The following is a 14,078-nucleotide window of genomic DNA, read 5'->3' as shown; positions in this document are numbered from 1 at the left end:
CTCTCATGAAAAATCAAGGGTTTTTTCATTGTCCACGCATGCGAGGGACCCTCTGACCACACTCCGCTTGGAGAGGAGAGCGAGAGAGTGCCAAGTAGGGAAGTGCAGGGTTTATAAAGCCGAAAGCTGCAAAGCAAGCATCAGTTACAGAAGCAGATGGCATTGGTTAATAGGGGTCGTGTGGTTTGCTTACTGGTGGGTGAGCTATCTGCTGCAGGTGGCTTGATGTTTTTGAAAACTCATATCCTGTCTGACAGGGTCGATAGTTCATGGTGCTCTAATTCTTGGGGACGTTGGATCACAACTTCTCTATCAGGTCAGAACATCTGGTTGTTCTGACCGAGTGACAAGGAAAGAGGGGTTTCCTGAATGTTTTAACTCTTCATGCCCCCCCCTTTTTTGTGAGGATCTCTAATCCTAGAGATTATTAGTAGGTACTAGGTCATATTGGTATCTCAAGACCATCATCTTTACCTGGGAGACTTGTGATCGCACCAGATGTGCGATCTTGTTTAGAACACAAGGGCCAATGGTAAGGAGTAGGAGCAAAGCAGCTAAAGGGCCTAGGAGGGGGACAACATAAGGAGCTAGCCCTTGCCATAGGGAAGGGAAGGATGTCTCTGAAGAGTATTCTTTTTCTCTAGTTTTGATATTTTCTCTGAGTTTGGACATGGCATCTTTTACTATGCCTGAATGGTCAACATAAAAACAGCACTCTTCTTTTAGAGTGGCACATAGGCCACCCACCTTTAGGAAGGATAGGTCTAGTCCCCTCCTGTTTTGTAGGACTACCTCAGATAAGGAGGTTAAAGAGGTTTGCAAACCTCTATTCGTTTTAAGTCTTCATTTATTGTGGCCCGCAATTGATGGAAGTGTTGTTGCCCCTTAATCAATGCAGCAGTTTATGTTCCTATCCCTGCTGTAATCCCCATCCCCAAGAGTACAGCTAGGGTCACAGTCACTGGGTCTTGTTTAGTTCTGTGGCCAGGCAGTGGGTCCAGAAGGGGCCCAGGTCTATATGAGATATGGGGAAATATCTTTACAATCACACAAAGATCATGATTGGTGTCAAAGGCATCAGCAGCTACGCAGGGTGTGAATCCTGACTTGCATGTCCAGTATGTCTCCAGGGCTGGGATAAGATATTGGTTTGGACTAAAGGAAGAATGTGAAGTCTTACAAACTCTCTGAATTTTAGTTGGCCAGTTTGAGGGTTTTCCAAGACATGTCCCACTTCCTGAAACCTCTAAAATGTTAATAGAGTAGTTTTTTCCCCAGGAACATTTGCTTTGGTCTGTTGTTCCTATAAAGGCCTCATTAACTGCAATTCCCTCATAGTATGGGGGCATGGAACTTAAGCATAGCCAACATGATCGTGTGAGGTTAGGCTGGGTATGATTTAAGGCAATATATGCTCCTTGGATCAGCTTGAGTAAGTTATCACCTAGAGAGGGGCGATGGGGTTTCATAGTAACGGGGAGAGGGGAAGGGCTCTGAGGGGTAAGGGGTGATTTTGGCCTTTGTTTTTGGGTTTTAGGTTTAACAGTGGTGCTATCTTTGAGTGCAGTTTCTACCTTGGGGAGTATCCTGTCTCCCTGAGGGGAAGGCCTAGGTGTAGATAGGAGGATGGGTTCACCCAGGTCAGTTTCTGATGGTAGGGACCAGACGGAACCTTTAGATATGAAGAGGACACTACCTGGGTCAGTACCTGATAAATAGGCTCGAATGCCCAAAGCCTGCATCTTGCCCCAATGGGGGTCATTGGAGGCTAAAACTGTTATAATTAGAGTATCAAGCTTTCCTCTTTTCCAAGCCCTCTGAATGGACCAGTGACAGTCTATCGAGGGGGGCATCCATCCAGAGGCCAGGGTTACAGAATCCCAGTAGGGGCACCAGAACTCAGATGGGGACCTACAATAGGTAGGTGTTCCCTCAAGAGGGCAGAGATATACATGGAAATCACCCTTGCAGCTAGTGTCAGGAATTGTCCAGCACAGACTTATTTCAAAAGTGGGCTTTCCTGTTTCCCTCCATTGAGCTAATAGCTTGGTCCCGCAGTAATTTTTGTCATGGCCTCGGTAGACCCTCCATTTCAGCGACACATGTGGGTTGCCATTGCATGGGGGCATAGCAGGGTCAGAGCAATGGCAATGGAGCTGAGCAGGGCAAGTGTGTGGGGCATCATGAGAGGTTCTATTCAAGGAGCCTAATTTTCACTGGCACCGCCAGGCAATTTAGGTAAGAGAACAGGGTTACTATGCCAAAGAATAGGGAGACAAGACTAATTTTTGCAATTCGGCCTAGGTCTGAGGGAAATGTGACCCACAATCCTATGGCCAGCACAAGGGTAACAGAGACAATGATGACGACAAAGCCATCTGGGTAACAGAGTAACATGAGGGTATCTTGGCTCCTTAGATGGGTGTTGTCCTTCGAAATTGAATTTTGAGGGGGTTACCAGTTTGTTCTAAGGTCCAGTTGTTATCCTGAGTCGGGGAGGCAGGCTTCAGGTGCAATGCATGTATCCAGGGAGTGATGCCGTCGACCTTAACTGTGGTGAGGGTAGTCAGCAGCACTTGATAAGGTCCTTTCCAGTGAGGCTGCAGGGTTTCAACTTGGTTGGCAGTGAACCAGCACGAAGTCACCCACTTGATATGGGTGAGGGGTTGGCGAGTCACTGGGGGCGTAGGCCGTGGACAGTTGTTTCCAAAGGATCTTTTGTATTCGCTCGAGAGCAATGAGCCTGTCAGACAGAAAAGTTGGTAATACAGCAGAGCTATCATCTGAAGGGGAGAGGCCTTGTATGGGAGGAGGGGTGCTGAAAAGAATTTCAAAAGGAGTTAGGTTAGGGGGTTTGGCCGACGGAGTGTTTCGAGCACGGAAAAGGGCATAAGGCAGGGGCATTGTCCAATCTTGTAAGCCAGTCTCATGGACTAATTTAGTTAGGGTCTCTTTGATGGTTCTATTCATTCTTTCTACCTGTCCTGAACTTTGGGGTCTATAAGCACAATGTAATTTCCAATCAATCCCCAATATGTTGGCCAACCCCTCACTCACCTTAGCCACAAACACCGGCCCGCTATCACACCCGATTACCTTTGGCATTCCGAAGCAGGGGAAGATTTCTTCCATCAATTTTTTTGTGACAGTGGCAGCAATCTCCTTCTTGGTAGGGTATGCCTCAGTCCAAGCAGAGAAAGTATCAACAAACACCATCAGATATCTATATCCATATCTGGCAGGTTTAATTTCAGTGAAATCTGCTTCCCAATATTGTCTGGGCCTTGTGCCTCTTAGTCTCTTCCCTGGGGCTAGCTTGGTAGGATGTGCATTAGCCAGCTGGCATGCCTTACAGTTGGCCACAGTTTGAGTGGCAGCTGCACGGATAGAAGAGGGAGTCTCTGGAAAATTCTGGTGTTGAGCAAGTTGGCATAACTTTTTAATCCCTAGATGGGTGAGCTGATGTGCTCGTTGAAGGTAGATGGTCAAATCAGAGACTTCAGGCCCTTTAGGGAGCTGGGGTCCTTTGTCTATTTGAGCCTCCTCTTTAGGGGGGACTTCAGTACCAAGTGCTAGCATCTGGGGGCTGTGTATGGCTGCAGACCTTGCTGCCACATCTGCCAAATTGTTTCCCTTGGTGACAAGGTCAGTCCCTTTTTGATGGCTGTTACAGTGTATTATAGCCACTATTTGTGGTAGCATGACTGCAGCCAGCCATTGGAGAATCTCCTGTTTGTGTTTTATTGCTTTTTCTGCAGAGGTTAAGAGTCCCCTCTGTCTGTATATGGCCCCATGGATGTGGGCAGTGGCAAAAGCATATCGGCTATCACTGTAGATGTTTGATTGTTTTCCTTTGGCGAGCTCCAGGGCCTTGGTGAGGGCAATTAATTCAGCTCTTTGAGCTGAGGAGCCCTCCTTTAGTCTGGTTGCCCATATCACATTGGAGTGGTTGGTCACCATGGCCTCCGAATACCGCTTACCTTGCAACAGGAAGCTGCTCCCATCAGTGAAATAGGTTACCTCTGCATAGGGCAATGGCTAATCTGTTAAGTCGGGCCGTATTCCTGTTTCCTCTGCCAGGATGTCCTGGCAGGTGTGTAGAACCAGCTCTGAAGTCTCTCCTGGCAGCAGGGTTGCTGGGTTAAGGACCATCAGGGGTACGAAGGTTATCCGGTCTTTGTTGAGCAGGAGGCTTTGGTAGTGGGCGATTCGGCTGTTGGAAAGCCACCTGTCAGGTGGCTAGCGGATGACCCTCTCCAACGTGTGAGGGGCAATGATGGTCAGTTTTTGACCTAGAGTCAGTTTGTCTGCATCTCTAGTGAGCAAGGCTGCTGCTGCAATGGCTTTAAGGCATGGGGGGCATCCATTTGCCACTGGATCTAGCCTCTTTGAGAGGTAGGCCACAGGCCTTTTCCATGGTCCACAGGTGTGGGTTAATACCCCTCTGGCTACTCCAGTTTTCTCTTCAATGAAGAGAATGAATGGCTTGCCTATATTGGGAAACACTAAGGCTGGGGCTGACAGGAGTGCTCGCTTAATGGCATCGAAAGCTTGTTGGTGGTTTTCCTCCCAGACAAAAGATGAGCCCCCTTTGAGTAGTGGGTACAAGGGACTACTAGGGATGCAAATCCTGGGATCCACAGCCAGCAAAACCCCACAGTTCCCAAAAATTCTCATAATTGTCTCTGGATTTTTGGTGGGGGAATCAGGGTTACTGTTTTTGTGCCTCAGTGAGCCATCTCTTACCCCCCTTTAGAATATAGCTTAGAAAAACCACCTCCCTTCTGCAGATTTGGGCCTTTTTGGCTGATACTCTATATCCCAATATGGCCAACTCACATAAGAGAGCTTGAGTCCCCTTAACACACTTAGATTCCCTGTCAGCTGCTAGCAGCAGGTCATCTACGTATTGAAGAAGAGTGAGGTCTGCATGCTGAGCCCGGAAAGCCGCCAAATCCTTGTGGAGGGCCTCATCAAAGATGGTAGGGCTGTTTTTGAATCCCTGAGGGAGGCATGTCCATGTCACTTGCCCAGTAGCCCTGTGTCTGGGTCAGCCCATTAGAACGCAAACAGGGGCTGCCTATCCTTGTGTAGGGGCAAACAGAAGAAAGCATCTTTTAAATCAAGGACAGTGTACTAGGTTTTGGGTGGACTTGGGCCACTAAGCAAGTTATAAGGATTTGACACTGTGGGGTGGATGCCTTCCACCCTACTGTTAACTTCTCTCAGATCTTGTACTGGCCGATAATCTTTGGTTCCCCATTTCTTAACCGGGAGCAACGGGCTGTTCCATGTGGATTGGCAGGGGGTCAATACTTTTAGATCTAACAGTCTCTGTATATGTTTTTTTATCCCTTGATGGGCCTCCTTACTGATGGGGTATTCTTTGACTCGGACAGGCGTGGCAGTGGCTTTTAAAGTGACCATTACACGGGGTTGTTGGTTTGCTAGCCCGAGTCCAGCCATTTCAGCCCAAGAATCTCTAAAATCAGTTAGCCAGGCTGGAGGAATGGATTGAAGCTTCGATTCCTCATAGAGCCGGTATTCATCTTCTAATTTTAAGGAAAAGATTGTGACCATAGGCTGTCCAACCCTCTGATCACGGAAGGCCACCTGTGGCCCTTGAGGCTCAAAGCAGATTGTTGCCCCCAATTTGGTCAGCAAATCTCTCCCTAATAGGGGAGCGGGGCATTCAGGAATCACCAGAAAGGAGTGCTTTATGTTTCCCTTTCCTAGGTCAACGGTACGCTCAGTAGTCCATGGGCAGTATTGACTCCCATTTGCCCCTTGGACTAGTGACTTTTTGGATGTGAGTGACCCTAAAGGAACCCGTAGGGACAAGTAAACAGCTCCTGTATCTACCTCAAAGTCAACAGGAGTCCCCTCCACATTAAAAGTTACCCTGAGCTTGGGGAGGGGGTTCGAGCTCTGTCTCCCCTAGTGATTGTCTCCCAGGGCAAGTATGGGAGCCCGCTGGAAGGTCTGTTTTTCTTTTTCCTCTTTTTCCTTTTTCCTTTTGAGTTTGAGGCAATCCTTAATCAGGTGCCCCTTTTCCTTATAGTAGGCACATTGGTCCGGGTCTAATGGGGGCCAGCGAGGCTTGCCCTTTCCTGAGTCTACTGGCTTACCTATCGCTGTGGCCAACATCTTTACTAACTCTTGTTTCGTTTCCTATCTCTAGCCTGTTCCTTTTCTTCCTCAGTTTCTCGTTTATAGTAAACTTTCTTAGCCTCCTTAACCAAATCTCTTAGGGTTAAATCCTGAAGCCCATCTAGCCTCTGAAGCTTGCACCTGATATCAGGGTTAGAACATCTCATTGTTCTGACCGAGTGACAAGGAAAGAGGGGTTTCCTGAACATTTTAACTCTTTAGGCTCTGATTGATAACATTTTTATCTGGTAACATTTTTATCCAGTTCTTATTCATTGATCAGAAACCTCAATGATCTCCATAGCTTTATAGGAGACACCATAACTAAAGTTATGAAATGTATCCCTAAATGTTCACATTGATCATTATCAAAAGAAGTAAAACAATTTTTATTTGGAAGATGCCTGTGTAAATTTTTCACATGCTTATGACACTTGATTGTTATTGAATTCAAGATGTATTAGATATATTCATATTTCTAGATGCATAGGCCTCCAGGATTGTAAAATGGGGGTTACTTCTGGTAGCAGACGTTTGTTTTATTTTCCCACCTCTGCTGATACCAAAGACTTGTGAGATTCACATTCCACTAAAGGTCAATAAGTTGGTCAATAATACATAAGAAAATTCTTGTGTATTAGATAAGCATGATTGACTAAAATGGGTATTTTATGTCAAAACAGAAATTAGGATTATTGCAAGGATGTCATGATACAATAATATGTATGGTTCTGATTCCTGATTTATCATATAAAATATGTAACTGTTATCACTGTAGATATTTATATGTTAAAATGTCCATGGATAGTGGAAAATAGATTTCATTTAATGTTCTAAGGTGATTCATGTTTAGATAAAATAATAGTGTTAAGCTTACTGCCTCTAATATACTGTATTGTTATCAATCTTTTCTACTGGATGTCCAGCAGCTAAGGTTTAGAGGTCAAAAATGAGAGAGATAGATGGGCAAAATGGATAGCCATTATTTTACCCTGGCACTTGAAGTTTGGAGCAGACCCAGGATGTAAAAGATCTTCTGCTTGCATCATCCAAAGATACTCATTGTATCCCTGGTCTTCTTATGAAGAAGATGGGGAGATCACAGAGGAAGGGGATCTTTGATGCAAATTACGCATAAGGAGAGTCACCAGAAAAGTCTCCCAAGCTTTCACAGAAACAACATGGTCAAGCAATGGCTGTGCCACTTCCAGATGGCTGACACTCACAGCAGAGACATGAGGAGCTATGCATGATTATAAGTTAGTTCCTGAGGACACCTAACTGCCCTTGAAAGAAAGTAATGAACCAATTGTACTTAGTGCAGGCCTCATGTTAGTTTGGTCTTGAAACTCCTGCAAAAAAGTCTGGCTTCTGGAGGTACAGTGCAATGTAACATATTGTCTGTAGGGGAATTTGAGATACCTAACATCATCTGATGATTGCGGCTATATTGGTAACTGACTACCAGTATGAATTGATGGACTATGAGTTGTGGGAGTTCTAATGCAGCTTCTTCATCTTCAGCTGGTCACCATCTGTGTATCAGCAAACAAAAAGGAGGCATATGCTGGAGCCACTGAAGCTGAATACTCATGCAGGTCTGTGATGTGGGCCAGGCATGATTGAACTGAGATTGAGGAGATGCCTCAGGGGCCAAGATATGACACAGCTCAAGCCACATACACACTTTCTGTGGGATAGTTCTCTGCAATTAGCATCTTCTGTCACTCTGAGGTGTCCTTGAACCTCTCTCCACATCCTGTTCATGTTTCTTCCATTATTCACTCAACTCGTGCCAGCATTAGTTGGCCAGATGGCTAGCAGAGTGATGAGCTTTGCCAAGGATCTGTCTCCTCCTGCAGTCCTGAAGACCATGCTGTGTATCTCATTTCTTTTAGCCTTTGTGGTACACCTTTTTTGGGTCTTGAGGTGTAGGAAAAGACTCCAAAATGGACCTCCTAAGATACATTTCTTATTTTTGAGTGATAGGTGATTGCTTGGTGACATTGAACTATAATTTGCAACTTGTGCCTTCTTTCACAGTTTATACATTGTTCACATACATTGTTTTCCATTATCCTTTAAGTTATTATTTATGTACCATATTTTATGTTATTTATGTTTTCTTGTATGAAACTAAATTCAAATTTCAAAATGCTGCTTAAGAATATTAAGAACAAAGGACTCAGTGGCCTAAATGAGATTTGAAGAGATAGCATATGTAGTCAATCAAAGTGATTCATGAGATATTTGTCTGCCCTTTTGCTTTGTGGAGGCTGCTCCTGCAGTCTTCCACTGTGACCTCTGCTTTAGAGACAGTGCACGGGGACTCTTGCAATGACTCAGCACAAAAATCAGTGCTCCCATTTGGCTGTGAGTTCCAATCTAGCATCCAAATTGCTTTTTCTTTTTTTTTTTTTTAATTTAAAGGAAAAAGAGAAAAGAAAACAGAACAAAAAAAAGTGTAAGGGTACAAGTAATACAGAACTACAAAAAGAAAAAAAAACAGTAAGATATCACCAGTTACTAGATTACACACTATCATCTTTGAAACGGTGACTCAGGTCACAGGATCAAAGCATACAAAGTGAACATTCAAATAGTGAGACTGCAAACAGTTGTGTTCAATGATCCAATCAAAAATATTAATATGGTCATCTATTTAACACACCTAAACACACTTGCTGTTGTATCCTTTTGGGCACTTTTTTTCCTCTCTTTATTACAACAAAATTTCCACATTTTGGATTTTATTGCTTCCATACATCTTATTACTCTTTTTGTAAGAGAATAAAATCAAACATGATAAAACAAAACTGTCAGTCAAAACCAAGGATAGACATAGCACATGGTATAAAAACAGAGTACAAGGTTATCAACAATGGTTATCAAAATGCCTCTTGCTTCCTTAAGAAGAATTGTCCATCTCATTAGCTATTATAAAGTTGAATAAAACAGTAGAGAACAAGTCCAATAAAACCTAAACATTGTAAACCTTACAGAGCTTCAAAAGAGGATAATAGTCAAACCAGAATGGGCATCAAGTGAATCTTACTGCCTTCAGAATAGTTGCCTAAACTCTGATACTTAATACTATCATACAGAGCAGAACAGAGTCTAATCAGTCAAAACAAGATAGTGGGACTATTACAGGACTTCAAATCAAGTTAATAGGAAATTTAAAAAGTTACTGTAATATATCCTGCTAGTTTTTTTTATTTTCCCCTTAGTTTAATAAAAGAAATAAAAAAATTAAATAATTTTTTAATGGATAAGGGAGAGGTTGAGATAAAAGAGGGCATAACAACATAACAATACAGGTTAAAGCATGACAGCTTCAGCAACCTAGTGCTTCACCACCAAATAACCTGACTTAATAATAGTTAACATAGTGTCTTTTTCCTTGAAATATTTGAGTAACTTCATATGCTATAACATCAAACATATCAAGACAGTATAACACCATTCAAGTGGGTGAAAGCATTGTAGAGTATTTAGAACCAGCTCACAGAAAAATGAACAATGGTTTCTATATTTTCTCTTTGCCTATAATAATTTTTATTTGTACTACCACATATGATAAAATCCAGCAAGATACAACATGATAAAACCAATGGAGACAGAAGAGCCATAGTTTGGTGGGGCTTTAAAACAAGATGGTATTAAATCAGCACTAGCTATTATGATGTCTTGTTTTCTTCAAAATAGCGGTTCATTGCATCACAGCAAATAATATCAAACAGCCCAGAATAAAGCTTTTACAATTAATGAGTGAAAACTTTATAAGGCTTCATGGCCACATAATGGGGAATCATGGTTACCACATACTTTTATATATATGAATCATTTCCTGAACTAGGGAAACTATTTGGTATTCACAGATGCGAGTTTGATTTATTGCACTTATGAGTGTGGTTTCAAGCTGCACACATTTATTGATAGATATCTCAATGTGATCCTTCTTTATAGCTGAGTAGTACTCCATTGTATAGAAATACCATGACTTTTTTATCCATTCCTCAGTTTGTGGACACTTGGGTTGTTTCCAAGATCTGGTGGTTACAAATTGTGCTGCTATAAACATAGGTGCACATATACTATGGTATGATACTTTCAGTTCTTCTGGGAATATGCCTAGAAGTGAAATAGCTGGAACAAATGGGACTTCCAATCCCAGTTTTTTGAGAAATCTCCAGACTGACCTCCACAAAGGTTGTACCAGTCTACACTCCCACCAACAGTGTAGGAGAGTTCCTATTTCCTCACAGCCTCTCCAGCACTTGTTGTTGTTGGGTTTTTTGATCCTAGCCATTCTTTCAGGAGTGAGATGGAATCTTAGTGTGGTTTTAATTCACATTTCCCTAATGACCAATGATGACGAGCATTTTTTCATGTATTTATTTGCCATTTGTATTTCTTCATCTGAGAAATGTGTATTCATCTCAGATGACCATTTTTGGATTGGGTCTTTGAATTTTGGGGGTCTGATTTTTTTATTCTTTATACATTTCAGACAAAAGTCCCTTGTCTGAGGGGGAGTTCATTAAGATCTTTTCCCAGTTTGTATGTTTTCTTTTCACTATACTGGAGACTTTTTTTGACCTGAAGAAACTTTTTAATAAGAGGTGGTCCCAGTTATTGATTCTGGGAAGCATTTCCTGTGCAGTTTGAGTCCTGTTCATGAATTCTCTACCTACCCCTATGTCTTCAAGGTTTCTACCCAATTTGTCTTCCAATAGATTTAGTGTTTCTGAAACTGAACATAAGAGACTATACTAATACCACTCTGAATAATAGTATCCTGAGAAGGGGAAAGGTGAGGAATTGCCTAAAAAAGGCAGAGGACATTGTTAAAAGTGTATCAGTATTTAAAAGGTACAGTAGTCTTATTGCTCTGTTTAGTTTGATTATATTTTGTTCCCTTCTGGCTACTCATATTAGATTTGAAGGCACATACATATAACCCAAAAATAACAGGTTATACCATGGTAACTATCCTTAATTTCCTTTTAACTTAAATTGAAACCCTATATTACTTACATTGTCTTACTATGTCTGATCTTATTTGAAGCTGTTTTGTTTGAATGCTATTTTGGTTTGACTGATGTTAAATTTGGTATGCTTGCTGGTATCAAGTCTAAGAGTTAGAGGCAACAACTCTGAAGATGACAAATGTAAAAGATATGCTTTGGGTTTCTGGGGATTTAGCTCAGTGGCTTAAGCACCTGCCTGTTAAGTGTGAGGTCATGAGTTTGATCCCCAGGACCAAATAAATAAATAAGTAAAGGATATCCATTCCAGGTGTGATTATTAACTGCTTTCATGTCCTATAATGTCTTCAAAGTTGTGTTTTTATAAAAATAGTTCTGTAATGTTATGCTTAACTATATAATGCCTAATAATGTGAAAGAGTTTATTGAAAATAACAAGAGAAAACATAGTAAGTACTTAACATCACCTAATATTGTGGTCTTATATTACTTTTTCATATCATAATTTTCTAGGAATTAGTTTTGTTGCCTTGTTTTGATCTGTTGTTCCCCATAATACTGAAAGGATAGATATACACATAGAGATTCACATATGGGAAGAATTTCTAACCTATTAATGGGAACAAATTTTGTAATACATGGTGTAATGAACAGATACTCTGAAGAAGAAGAGACACTTAGAAACCCAATGGTAGCAAACCCATTCTGTAGCATTATAATGTAAAATCTAGCAATAATGTTATGTACTGTTCAGAGTGATATTAGTCTAGTCTCTTATTTTTTGGTGAATTGTAATTTTACCATTGCATTTGCTTTAATCTTTTTATGCACATGCTTTATTTTCTCTTTGATATATGATGTTTCTGAAGTTGATGCAATATTTGGCATTAAGATATACATTTATAGAGGCTTGGAGCATGTGTTTTTGACAAAGTTGTGTTCTTTTCACATAACTAGTACATTAATGAATGTTATGTTTTGCATGCTGTGGTGAGATACCTGCTGATTTCCTAACATCACTGGATATTATACCATGTACATTATGTTGTCTGATTTCCTTTCTCACTGGAGCCAACATATGTCATTTAAGTAAACCTTTGTTTTTCTAACCATCAGAATTTTTACCTGTTATGTTTACATTACATCTTTACTTTGCTATTAAATTTTCCCCACATGTACCAAACATAAACAATGCTACTGTGAATTTCTGATTGCCCCATACTGACAGAACCATAAATGTCTCCAAAAGCATATCACAAAATATATTAATATCTCCAGAAATTATAAAATGTCATATTATTTATGAGTAACAATACTTTGAAAGGCATTTTCTTAAATGTGTAGTTGTTTTGGGGGAAAGGGTTGTTATTGAATGTATCATGCAACTGCCTTTATTTTATTCCTTGATGCTGCAAATACATTATATATTTTTCATAAAACACTGAAATTATGGCATGAAGGTAAACCTAAATTTTGAGCTGTCAGCACAGTAAAAAGTGAAATTGCTAAATTAAGATTCAGATTGTGTTCTGTTTTACTGAATTGTGAATTTATAGAGTGGCATATCTCTTTATATATAAGGAACAGTGCCTGATGTTTGTGGTTTGTGCCAATAATCTTTAAACACACACACTGGGCCATGAGTCCCAGTAGGTTTCCTGTGGCCTGTGGTTTACACTTCTACTAACTTCCATGTAATTTGTAAAGTGTTAAATGCAGTGTTGTTGAATACAAAATCTACTTAGGTTCCAATGGAATTATGTTGTTAAAAACTGTGGTGTCATGAAAACAAAAGAGAGCATTGCATTAAATACCCCTAATCCAGTGAAGATAGCTTGCCCAAGTCTCAATTATCCTTGGGAAAATAAATTACTCACCTGTTGTGTAATCACCACTGAAGCTATATCTATTTTATACTTGAAGTACCTCATATACTTCACAAAATAAAAGACACTGTAAAGTACATTGTCAGTCTCAATGCATTATAGCATGTGGCCAATTCCCTGCAGCACATTTCTCCTTACCATCAGTGGGAAAATTTGGAGTTTGTATTACAGATAATAATAGAATAATGAATCTATAAAACCCATATCCTGAGTACATGCACATTCTCATTTTACCATGAAAGTAAATCTCGATGGTTGTGTTGATGCATGCTTGTAATCCTAGCACCTCAGCGGGCTTAAATTAGTGGAAGAGGAAGTTCTGTCCAACCTACACAGTTAGTGTGATGTTGCCTCAAAATGTATGTTCAAGTTCTGCAGATGTAGCTTAATGCTTTTGTACTCCTCTCTTTCCTCCCCAGTGTCAACATTTCTGAATACTCACAATTATACATCAGTAGTTGTCCTTTATCAATTGGTCAACTAGCAGTTATCCCCAAGCATCACTTGGGGAGCATACTTGTTTATGAAGTAACCTTCCTGAGCATCATTGGGGCAAGTGTCATTTTAACCCATTCATTCTTGTATTGAATACAGTAGAATTTTCACTTTTATATTCCTTGTTATTGTATAAAAACTAACAAAAGGCATGCAATCTTTGATCATCTTGTATTTAAATAATTGCATTGGTAAAGAGATACCTATAAAGATTAGGGCAAATGTGATTTCTTTAGCCCCAGCATCAGGAGAGGATGAGATGGGACAATCATGGCTGTGAAGCTGACTTTGAGAGGCAACAGCTGGATGATTTAGCAGACTGTACAGCAGTTGTTTTTATACCCGCATTTGAAGTTTAAGGAAAGAAGTAAGTTAAGGTCAATAATATAAATGTATGACAGGATAAAATAATCACGACTATACATTGTGACTTTTCTTTCACTCAGGAAATGTACTTTTATTGTAATTTGTGCAGCATTTTCAAATATCATTCTATTATAGTAAAACGTAGTGAAACATGAAAGAGCCAGGAATTTCATATTCTCAACCTATAGAT

At 40.7% G+C, this 14,078-nt stretch overlaps 1 protein-coding gene across 1 annotated transcript in view; it reads right to left on the bottom strand.

Annotated features, from left to right (window-relative positions):
- LOC134472258 (zinc finger protein 791-like) overlaps window positions 1-1,742 on the bottom strand; it is a gene marked incomplete at its 3' end in the record, with an annotated part of 55,259 nt that extends 53,517 nt beyond the window's left edge. The window contains exons 1-2 of the mRNA XM_063233531.1: window positions 1,673-1,742; window positions 475-563 (exon numbers count right to left, since the gene is read on the bottom strand). Of these exons, the coding sequence (XP_063089601.1) occupies window positions 475-563; window positions 1,673-1,742 (159 nt within the window). The remainder of the gene's footprint in view (window positions 1-474; window positions 564-1,672) is intronic.
- Between the last annotated feature and the right edge of the window lie 12,336 nt (window positions 1,743-14,078).

This window comes from Cavia porcellus, unplaced genomic scaffold (genome assembly GCF_034190915.1).
Source record: "Cavia porcellus strain 051 isolate PalLab524CR breed Dunkin Hartley unplaced genomic scaffold, mCavPor4.1 scaffold_23, whole genome shotgun sequence".
In the NCBI taxonomy this organism is placed as follows: domain Eukaryota; kingdom Metazoa; phylum Chordata; class Mammalia; order Rodentia; family Caviidae; genus Cavia; species Cavia porcellus.
The sequence above is the reverse complement of the archived record's forward strand: the minus strand, read 5'-3'. Positions and strand labels throughout refer to the sequence as shown.